This window comes from Camponotus floridanus, unplaced genomic scaffold (genome assembly GCF_003227725.1).
Source record: "Camponotus floridanus strain SB8 unplaced genomic scaffold, Cflo_v7.5 scaffold173, whole genome shotgun sequence".
Taxonomy (NCBI): domain Eukaryota; kingdom Metazoa; phylum Arthropoda; class Insecta; order Hymenoptera; family Formicidae; genus Camponotus; species Camponotus floridanus.
The window spans coordinates 4,635-17,203 of record NW_020229296.1 but is presented as its reverse complement, the minus strand read 5'-3'; the positions used below and the strand labels follow the sequence as shown (position 1 = coordinate 17,203).

Sequence of the window (12,569 nt, the reverse complement as noted above, 5' to 3'; positions counted from 1 at the left end):
ATAAATCTTTGGCTTAATATAAGATTTAGACTAATATTATTATAAATGTAACTGCAACAAGAAGAATCTAAAACATACAATATTATGGAGTTATATTTATGGAATTAAATATTTATGGAGTTATTTTAATAATGGTACAAGAGGAATGTGAATAAAATGATCTTACCGAAAATATTATACTTAAATTTAGTATGAAAAAATCTGCAGCTGTGAAGGTATATCTCCGATGATAAAAATATAACATCATTTCAATATTGTCCTAAAAATTAATTTTTATTAAACAATTTGTATTTTTGTTATAGAACGGGGAACAGAGCAACAAAACCTAAAGTTTACCATGCGGTATTTTTTATTTTGAAAAGATATCCCATATTTTAATACTTGATGTTCAACACGATTTGCCTGCAATAATAATAATATTATACTCAAGATTTTTTTCCTTAACAATTAAAATGCATTAGAACATTCTACTTTCAAGGAAATGTCAAATGTCTAATAATTTTAACATTCTAAAGAATTAATCGATAAAAGGAAATAATTTTTTATAGTAAAGCTTTTTTATATTTACTTCGTAAGTCACAAATTGATACATTGCATAAAAATAAACGGTTTGATAGATTATATCTAGTAAATCTCCGATCTCAGGTTTCTGTGTATCTTCTGCTGCAAATATATACATCTGATCGATAAATTCTAGCAATATAGAAAAGGAAACGAAGAAGCTGCCCATCGCGTACACCTTATTTATTTGATTCGCGCTATCAATGAGCACACGATGCAAATAACGCACATCGTAAACCGTGATTTCGCCCGGCGATCCAGTGACCGGTAATTGTGAAACATTAGGTATTATTGTTTTGTTCAGATGATAGAAACGTTGGCCTATCAAATCCAGAAATATACCAGTTATAAAGATGTCATAGGTGCCTATGGCCGCCGGAATGATGTCTTCGATCATTTTTTGTATCGCTCCATCCGCTATATTTGCACTAAGAATATCATATGTTCGTCTACTCAAATCGCATCCTGTTATTATGAAATATAGCCATATGAATATGTGCTTATCCTTTCTCTCATGTCCTAGTGCTCTTGCCTTGTCATCATACATTTCTAATTTGTCGGAAAACTGAAAGGATTGCAAGACACGATATAATGAACATGTATTTAAATCTCCGCATATCACTTATTTTTTTAAACTTTACATGTTAACGTTTTTAAGGACTATATACATATATACGTGAATAAATAGGTATGTGTAAAATATTTACATTTACCTTAATAAACTCTTGCTCTTGAAAACATGCCACGTAATTGTAAGGAATTATTGAAGCGACGAAAATAGTAAACCGCACAGTTTCAAATATTATGAACTTTTGTTTAGCATCTTTTTCGAGCAATGCAATGTATGTCTCATAGTAAAACGTACCCGTGTATACACAATGAATTAATATCCATAATGCACAATAACAACGGCCGCTGGCACTCGGTTTCAATCGACCTTTTACTAATTTGCATGAAAGTAAACCAAATATTTTAATGATCATTGTTATTAACTTTAGATTTTGGAAAGGTGTTTGTACTGTCAATATCTTTTTTAACATGGTAAAAATATGAAGCGCTATTCGCAACAGACTAACAGCTTTTGATAAGTTTTTTTGACGCCTACATAGAAGACATTATATAACGATTCAATCGCATCACCGATAAATCGCGCATATAGTATTTTAAATCCATTTTGACGTATCAGTTAATAAAAGTGAAATGACATTTATTTGCGTGAAGATACATTCTGTCTTATATTGAATCGTGGAACGCTATAAACATGCAAAATCCGATAAAGATTCATAATTTGTTATATATAAACTTATGTTACGATTATTCAAAATCTGTGTCATCGATACTATCAAATTATCATTTATTATTATATTGATTATTGATGATTAAGTTCCACGCGTATATGTTTATCACGCTTATTAAAAACTATTTATTACTAAATTTTATTAATCTTCTTTTTGTTAATATATATGTATATATTTGCTTGTCTTACAAAAATGTGTAATTGATGAACATTTTAGTTGAAAGATTATATTAATAATATAAAGTAAGTAGTTATCGTTGCAATAATCTAGAAATAAAAATTCATTATAAAAAACGGCAAAAGTGTAATAAATATTTATAATTATTTATATGTATGAATAATAATAATTTATATAAAATAGGAAAATACTTACAGATTGAAATAGAGGTAAATTAATTGTAAAATATCCTGCTGCATCAAAAGACACACGAGTGTTCCAGAAATACGTTAAGATTTCAATTTTTTTCTAAAATAAAGAAAATTTACAATCTGATACGAAAAGAAACTCCTATTCTTTATTAAATAATTACCATTGTTTGTCCTGCGTTAACAAGCAAAGTCATACTTCCATTTATGACACAACTGGTTTCATTTGCCTGAAATATGCAATTATTTACATTACATAAAACGGATTTTATAAAAATGAAATTATTCATAGTGAACTTCGTATAGTAATTGAAGTGGATTTAATTTTTCGTATACTTCTTTCGCTGTGTAGTGGCAAATTGTGCATAAAATTAACATTTGCATAATTGGAGGAATAACGAAGGCACAAGCTATCAATGGCTCCATTTCTCGAAACAAATGTACATTCCCAAGAACATGTATCATGAGATTTGCAAACCATATCAATAAAGGATTTCTGTATATATCCTTAAAAGCTTGCTGAGCATCGTAAAGCATCGAGTGCATAATTTGCACATTCGAGATGTCGATCGTCTTTGGTTCGTATTGCGTTTTGTTCCACGATACTTTTGGCACGATTTTTTCGTTTAGATGTTTGAAACGTATCAGTATCAAATACAACAGGAGAGATTTCTCCAAAGTACCATAAATGTGCATGCATATCGTACATATATCTGAAATCATCCTAAAGAATAGGTGCGTTGATCTCATATATATTATGACGTTTGCAAGCAATAGAGTAATAGATATTACTAAAAGCATTGCAGTTCTGGGTATCCATAAATTGTCCCTTCTTTCATTTTTTAATCGTGCAGCTTCGTAATCATAACTATCCAGTCGGTCGAAAAGCTGCGGTGAAAATTTATATTAGAAAAGTGTCAGCGCATATGACGGGTGGAAATGCAAATCATTTAGATGGTGTACGCTTTTTCGTTTTATTATCTTCTTACCTTGCCGAAGTGATTTTGCGAAGAGTAAGCAGCTATGACGTTAATGCTAAGACTTATATACCCTATTAAATGTTTGATCAGGTCTACTGTCGTTCTTATTTTAATATAACCTTGTAGAAAATCATTTAACAAGAAACAGGTATATGAGATATAGACGCCAACCCAAAAGACACCAATACCATAAAATGGCTTAGAGCAATGTTTTAATTGACCGTCTGTAATCTTGTTGGCAAACATTCCGCACAATTTGAACAACAATAGAAATGACTTCATACGTTCCGCACATCGTCCATAAGATTTGAAATTCTGTTCTAGTACCTGTTTTAATACGTACATGCTTTCGAAAATCAATTTTGCAAATTTTTTTTCACATTGGTAAATGCATTTATTAATAACTGATATTATAACTCGAAAGATATTATGCTTCAAGTATTGAATGCCGTTCGAAAAAAATCAGTTTAGCTGCGATCGAACGTGCCTGTAAACTGTATTGCGATTTGCATAAAGCTATTTTTAATATATTCATTTTTCTACCCTCGCGTGCTAATAATAACAGCATTAATCTATGCCATTAGCAACATTTCTCTATTTAAACAGTGGATTGAAAGGAGATAAAGAAATTTTATGTAAATTATTTTTATTTCTATTTTAATAAATTACATATTCGTACTACTCATTATTATTCATTAAGATCGATAGAAATCCAAAATATTAAATAATCACTTCAATCTTTACGGACAATAATTATTATTTTAATACATAGGATCACAAATATATTTCATCCATGTTACTATACCGTTCTACTTGACAATCTAAAAATAATTTGAATTATGAAAGAATACAAAGTAAAACAGTCGAATTATAGATGCAAATAATTAGCATAACGAAGGGTTCCGTGATAAATTTAATAAATAATCAATTTAATAAATAATCGTTCAATAAATAATCAATTTTAATAAATTAAAATATTAAAAAAAAATAAAAAAATAAACATATTTATTGAGTGTTTTTTTTTAATGTTTCAGTACCTATTATCCAGTCTAAGTGGAGTTATAAGTACAGCACTGATTATAGTGATAATACACTGATTCACTTTTAGAGAGTAGGAAATCCAAAGTATTTCCATATAGTATTTTTCATTGTATTTGGTACTACTAATTCTTGAAACTCGATTTCTATTTCGTTTTCCATCTGATGATAACTAAAAAATAAAAATAGAAAATAAACTTTTAAACAAGTGGATGGAGCGAATTTGTCTAATCTTTTGCTAAATTTATCGGTGTAATCCAAAAATTAGCTTGTCCATTTATGGTTAAATGATTATTATATATGTTATTGAATATTAATTATCAAAATATCTTATTGATCATCAAACTATACAAAGTTCGATCGATTAACTTATCGAGTAATTAACTTAATAAACGACTGATGATGGGCTCACTGACTGACTGATTGACTGCAGATTCAATGACGATCGTGAACGATTAAAAGAGAATGTTTGTCTTACAGGATGTTACGATGAATTTATATTATATCACGATACTACTGATACTAATTTATTTTTGCTTGTCGCACTTATCAGATCAGATTATCGATCTTGTGAAAACATTCTTAGAGATCAGAACACTTTTAGTGAAGTTTTCTCAATAAACTGTTGAGAACAATGTAGATTTATAAGGAGAAGTTTTCAAAAGGGATATTTAAGCTTTAATTTGAGCTTTGTTTCATCTCAATACGATAATTTTTTTGTTGATTTATCGAAAGGATTTATTGAAAGGTGTTAAAAATTTGTGGCTAAAAGTTAGTGGCCCGATTTTTGCAGATAGTGTATATATTTAATCTAATAAAAAATATATTTGAATATAAAGTTTGTATATACATATTTTAAGATACAAAGATGTTAAAATTTAGCGGTAATCATGGTACCAAGATACCGATAGAAGACGCGCCTGTCGATGAGAGTGCGCGCAAGGATATACATATAATTCGATTATTCACACAATGTAGCAGATATCATTTTGTATCTTTTTTGCATCTCTTTATATTGAAGTTTACATTTTTATTTGGGATCGTCTTTTTTACATCAACACTGCGAAACCTTCTAATAAGAGATATCAACAATGAAGAAGACAAAGCACTCAGTGGGATATATAACTTTATGTTCAAAATTAACAATCCCATATAAAAGTTTAATTCATATTTAAAAATGTATGTATCTCTCTCTCTAATTAAAAAACATTTTACTCAATAAAGCATTTTTATTCAATAAACATAGGTAAATATGAATTAATTAATATTTATATTTTTAGACACGAGATAATTTATTTTTAAATGAATGCTCGCAAAATAATAAAAATAAAAATGTGCAACCTTATTTAATCAATAGTAAGACTACTGAGGAAAGAAAAGGAATATATTATATTAAGGCAGATATGATCATCTAATCGAAACTGGAAGCAATGGCTTGCAAGCTTTTGATATTTTATTAAAATTGCATGATTGTTTTGATGTTCATTTTTCTGTAGATTTGATTACTTTTTATAATTTTATCACTTGTATATTACATTTAATACAACCCAAAGCATGTTGTGTAGTATTTGATGTTATTTTCCAAAATTTATCTACAGCAAAAAGTATTAATTTACATAAGTAAGTATATATTTGTAATATATATAGAGGAGTAAATACATAGAGATTTTCGATTATTTATATATATATATATATATATATATATATATATATATACATATATTTTTTTTTAATTTATTGATTCATATATATTCTATGTCGCATCGCGAAGTATAAATAAGAAGTTGAAATTTGACTTCAATCGCGAAAGATATTGTAATTCCAATATAATGTTTAAAAAAATGAAATATTTTATAAACGCAATATTAGAAAAACACCTGAAATGGCACAAATTAACAGATAACGATAGCAGATACTTTAATTGAACGCCATATATATTTTTATTATTAATAAGTATTAATAGCTTTACTTATTAATACTTCATAATTCATTCTTATATTTAAGATCGTCTTAAATAAGTTGGAAAATACAACTATTTTACTAACTGATCGGAATCTCAAGACGCGATTTAAGATCATACTTAAGATTATTTTAAATATAAAAATAGTCTACATATATGAATATCGGCGTATTATACGTTACTGCCGGCATAGCTCTTAGGTTCATTAGAGTACTCAAACCTCATCCGGCAAATGCCTCTGTAAGGTAGAGATACGAGGAAAAAATTTTTTTAAAATTTTATTTTTATTTTCTTTCAATACAGGGTTTAATACAAAAGTGAATGTAAAATATAATTTGAAACTTAATACAAAATAATTTTTATTTATTACATGGAATAATTTAATACACGAAAATGTCTCTAAAATATACATATAATAATATAAAATTTACTAAAAATTTTTATATAGTCCAGACAAGCCCGATTAGCAATGATTAATTATGCAACATTTATCATTGATAATCGATATGCGATAATAGAATTTAATAAGTTTTATGTAACGTAAATATATATAATCATGATTAAAAGAGTCATTAATAAAATTATTGATCATTTCTTCGATTGTAGAAGAAAATATTTGCATTACTATCGCATTTTGTGTAGATTATCAAAGGAAATATTCAAAATACGAAAAAATAAAATAAGCTTCAATGTAAATCAACAATTAAATTACAAAATAAATCGCGATTTAAAATTCGCGAGAAAACGCGAATAAATAAATCGATAATAATAGGAATATTCGATTACGAGAAATATACATATAATTTTTATAATATGATAATCAAAACTATCAATAGATACGTGCGCGACATAATTATTATCACACAAATGATAATACACGAAGATATTTTGATAAACATTTGTGGTCCGCATTGTTTATGAACAATTATTACTTTAATGATATTTATAGAATAAAATATAATTCCCGCGACGCTTTATCTCGTTCTATTTTTCAATTATTTAAAATTTAATTATTTAATTTAGAATCAAAACGCACAGCAAAACAATCGAATCATAAATCGAAAAAATTAACATAATAAAAAGCTTTGCGATACATCAAATTAACAAATATTATTTAATCCATGTAATTTAAAACTTTTATACACTTTAACATTTCGTGTATATGTTAAAGTAAACTATATTAGCAGTGAATGGATAATAACACGGTCGGCCTTGGCGGCGTATGACGCGCTGTGTTTACAAGTACGGTCTTGATATTATTCACACGGCAACATTCGAAGAGTAAGGTGCGAAATATTTCGTATATTATTAAATTTTTTCTCTAACGATAAAACACAATTATGACTAATATTAAAACATAATTCGCTATGATAATTATAATTAGTACTTGCTAAACTTTTAATTGTAATTACTACGCGATCGGGAATGCCGTGCAAAATGTCTCGCGATTTTTGCGTATACTAATATTAATTAACTAATCTTAATTAATCTTGTTTTCAGGAGTGAAAGTGAGTGCAACGAAAAAATAGCGAAGGAGAGGAAAAGTAAGTCTAAAAAGCACTGGACCATGTACTAAGCAACATTATTCGGTAAATAGTTTATAAATTATTTATCATTTATATTTATCATTTATATTCAGATTATATATATATATATATATATATATATATATATATATATATATATGTCATTTATATTCAGATCATATTATATATTGCATGTTTTCTCAATAACGATTCTCTCTCTTTCTCTCTCCCTCTCTCTCTCTCTCTCTCATTGTAAATTATCTAAATTATTTAAGTTTTTAAATTATATTAGTATAACATATATCTAAAATATTCTGGATTATCTTATTTTAATATACTTAAAATATCTATAATAAAATATTTTTATATTATTTAACACTTTTACATAGATAGTAATATTTCATAAACTGCTTCACAATAATATATTTAAATATTTTATGCATAAAAGATTCCATAATGAATAAATTGTTTAATAAATAATCAATTTTAATCAATCAATTAAAACATTTCTATAATTCAATATTCTATGCGTGTGTATTTTATAGTACATAAAATATTTCGACAACGAATTATCAATAAAATCATGACTTTGGCAAGAGTAGTGCGTTGTTTATATATTACAGTTTTGCTATCATTTGCTCGGTGATATATAAGCAATAAATAATGATACGAAACGTTTTGTATATTAATTAATTGTTTAAATAATAAATAATCATTTAATTAATCTATAAATATAAAAACTTCAACAATTTAATATTTTGCGTTACAATCAAACAACTAAACTTCAAATTTTTCTAAAATGTGAACATAAACTAATTATTAATTAAATGACTGCTATCACAACTTTATTTATTATTTTAATATTTTCATTCTTATAATTCGTATATTATACAGCATATAATATGCGTATCATACGCATTGCTATAGCAAGTAGCGAATGATTTTAATCTCGTGTAAAGGTAAATCTTATGTTGCTCTTTTATTATTTAAGTGCGTATATAAGTATAATTATTTTGTATGATTATTGAAAGTTTCGTGCAAAGTGCGTCACGTATTTGATTAATTATAATTATAATTATAATTAAATCGTGTTTTCGTGAGTGAGTGAATGCCACAAAAAGAAATAACGAAAGATACGTAAGAGAAGAAAGGAAGTTTGGAACATACGGAGTAAAATGAAGTAACATGAAGTAAAACAATCGAATAATATATGCAAATAATTAGCATAACGAAAGGCCCCGTGACAAATTGTTTAATAAATAATCAATTTGAATCCATAACTTAGAATGCTTCTATAATTTATAGAATGCTTCTATAATTTAATATTTCACGTTAATGTACAATATATTTTATAATATATAAAATATTTTGGTAACGAATTATCGATAACACGATGTTCGATTTTGGCAATGTAAAATATAAACAGTAGCGCGCTATATTACGGCTTTGTCATTATTCGCACGGTGACTCTCGAGTAAAGTAGTGGTAAAAAACGCTTCGTATACTGTAATTTTTTTACTAAACACGATTACGGTTAGTATCGAAACATAATTTACTATAAATATTGACAAAAATTAATTAATTAAAGATTAATTAACGACATGAAACTGTATCGCAATGATACAGTTAAATCTTTATCGAATCGTAACCATTTATTACCGCGATTAAAAATTGAAACAGAAAATACATAAAAAGAGGTAGGAGAATTAAACATAATCTTTCGATCATCGATGCTTATTATATTATTTCTTTAATAATATTAAACTTAAATATATTTCGATCAATGCTTTAAATTTTCTCAATCCTTGTTAATTAAACAATATACAATTTAATTGAGAATCGATTAAATGATAATAATCCAAGATATTAAATAATCATTTCGATGATTGCAATCTTTACGGATAATAATTAATATTTTAATATTTAGAATCACAAATATATTTTATCCGTGTTACTTTATCGTTCTACTTGATAATCTAAATATAATTTCGAATGTGAAAGAACGCGAAGTAAATCAATTGAATTATAGATGCAAATAATTAGCATAACAAAAAACTCCGTGAATTGATTGATAAATAATTAATTTTAAACAATAAATTAAATACTTTCGTAATTTAATATTTTACGTTAATGTATATTTTATAATATATAAAATATTTCGGTAACGAATTATTGATAATACGATGTTTGATTTTGGCAATATAAAATATAAACAGTAGCGGACTATACGGTGCCGCTTTGTCATCATTCGTACGGTGAATCTCGAGTAATAAAGTAGTGGTAAGAAACGCTTTGTATATTGTAATTTTTTTAATAAACATGATTACAATTAGTATGGAAACATAATTTACTATAAATTTTAATAAACATTAATTAACTAAAAATTAATTAGCGACATGAAACAGTAGAGCAACGATAAATCTTTATCATTGCAATCATTGATTACCGCGATTAAGAATTGAAGCAGGTTATACATAAAAGAGGATAAAAGATTATGTTGTGATATTTCGATCATCGATACTTATTACAATATTTCTCTATAATATTAGAATATAACATTAGAATTAAAAATATTTCGTTTCGATGCTTTAAGTTTTCTCAATCTTTCTAAATACAAAATTTAATCGAAAATCGATGAAATTATAGGGATTTAAAATATTAAATAATCACTTTGATAATTGCGATTTCTACGGACAATAATTATTATTTTAATATTTAGAATCACAAATATATTTCATCCGTTTACGTTATCTTTCTACTTGATAATTTAAATATAATTTGAGATGTGAGAGAACGCGAAGTAAAACAATCGATTTATAGAAGCAAATAATTAGCATAACAAAAGACTGTGTGAATAGTTTGTTAATAATTAATTTTAAATAATAAATTAAATACTTTCATAATTTAATATTTTACGTTAATGTATATTTTATAATATATAAAATATTTCGGTAACGAATTATGGATAATACGATGTTTGATTTTGGCAATATAAAATATAAACAGTAGCGAGCTATACGGTGCCGCTTTGTCATCATTCGTACGGTGACTCTCGAGTAATAAAGTAGTGGTAAAAAACGATTTGTATATTGTAATTTTTTTAATAAACATGATTACAATTAGTATGGAAACATAATTTACTATAAATTTTAATAAACATTAATTAACTAAAAATTAATTAGCGACATGAAACAGTATAGCAACGATAAATCTTTATCATTGCAATCATTGATTACCGCGATTAAAAATTGAAGCAGGTTATACATAAAAGAGGATAAAAGATTATGTTGTGATATTTCGATCATCGATACTTATTACAATATTTCTCTATAATATTAGAATATAACATTAGAATTAAAAATATTTCGTTTTAATGCTTTAAGTTTTCCCAATCTTTCTAAATACAAAATTTAATCGAAAATCGATGAAATTATAGGGATTTAAAATATTAAATAATCACTTTGATAATTGCGATTTCTACGGACAATAATTATTATTTTAATATTTAGAATCACAAATATATTTCATCCGTTTACGTTATCATTCTACTTGATAATTTAAATATAATTTGAGATGTGAGAGAACGCGAAGTAAAAAATCGATTTATAGAAGCAAATAATTAGCATAACAAAAGATTGTGTGAATAGTTTGTTAATAATTAATTTTAATCAATAAATTAAATACTTTCATAATTTAATATTTTACGTTAATGTATATTTTATAATATATAAAATATTTCGGTAACGAATTATCGATAACACTATGTTTGATTTTGGCAATATAAAATATAAACAGTAGCGGGCTATACGGTGCCGCTTTGTCATCATTCGTACGGTGACTCCCGATTAATAAAGTAGTGGTAAGAAACGCTTTGTATATTATAATTTTTTTACTAAACATGATTCCAATTAGTATGGAAACATAATTTACTATAAATTTTAATAAAAATTAATTACCTAAAAATTAATTAGCGACATGAAACAGTATAGCAACGATAAATCTTTATCATTGCAATCATTAATTATCGCAATTAAAAATTGAAGCAGGTTATACATAAACGAGGATAAAAGATTATGTTGTGATATTTTGATCATCGATACTTATTACAATATTTCTCTATAATATTAGAATTAAAAATATTTCGTTTCGATGCTTTAAGTTTTCTCAATCTTTCTAAATACAAAATTTAATCGAAAATCGATGAAATTATAGGGATTTAAAATATTAAATAATCACTTTGATAATTGCGATTTCTACGGACAATAATTTATTATTTTAATTTTTTAATTAATATAATATTTAGAATCACAAATATATTTCATCCGTTTACGTTATCGTTCTACTTGATAATTTAAATATAATTTGAGATGTGAGAGAACGCGAAGTAAAACAATCGATTTATAGAAGCAAATAATTAGCATAACAAAAGACTGTGTGAATAGTTTGTTAATAATTAATTTTAATCAATAAATTAAATACTTTCATAATTTAATATTTAACGTTAATGTATATTTTATAATATATAAAATATTTCGGTAACGAATTATCGATAACACGATGTTTGATTTTGGCAATATAAAATATAAATAGTAGCGAGCTATACGGTGCCGCTTTGTCATCATTCGTACGGTGACTCTCGAGTAATAAAGTAGTGGTAAGAAACGATTTGTATATTGTAATTTTTTTAATAAACATGATTACAATTAGTATGGAAACATAATTTACTATAAATTTTAATAAATATTAATTAATTAAAAATTAATTAGCGACATGAAACAGTATAGCAACGATAAATCTTTATCAAATCGCAATCATTGATTACCGCGATTGAAAATTGAAAC

At 26.0% G+C, this 12,569-nt stretch overlaps 2 protein-coding genes across 3 annotated transcripts; both read right to left on the bottom strand.

The window, feature by feature from the left end:
* Nucleotides 1–201: 201 nt before the first annotated feature.
* On the bottom strand, nt 202–1,842 carry LOC109609797. Of its 2 annotated transcripts, none has more exons than XM_025407405.1 (3): nt 1,275–1,842; nt 904–1,126; nt 202–259 (listed from the first exon to the last, which is right to left on the bottom strand). In XM_025407405.1, the coding sequence occupies exons 1-3, from the start codon at nt 1,599–1,601 to the stop codon at nt 249–251; spliced, it is 561 nt and encodes a 186-aa protein (XP_025263190.1). In that variant the 5' UTR covers nt 1,602–1,842; the 3' UTR covers nt 202–248. The 2 variants fall into 2 exon arrangements, with proteins under 2 accessions (XP_025263190.1, XP_025263189.1); XM_025407404.1 differs by lacking the exon at nt 202–259 and adding an exon at nt 373–402.
* Nucleotides 1,843–2,083: 241 nt separating this feature from the next.
* Nucleotides 2,084–3,573, bottom strand: LOC105248675. The gene is made up of 5 exons (XM_020026703.2): nt 3,214–3,573; nt 2,561–3,112; nt 2,389–2,454; nt 2,232–2,324; nt 2,084–2,125 (listed from the first exon to the last, which is right to left on the bottom strand). Exons 1-5 carry the CDS (start codon nt 3,547–3,549, stop codon nt 2,084–2,086), a joined length of 1,089 nt encoding a protein of 362 aa, XP_019882262.2. The 5' UTR covers nt 3,550–3,573.
* Between the last annotated feature and the right edge of the window lie 8,996 nt (nt 3,574–12,569).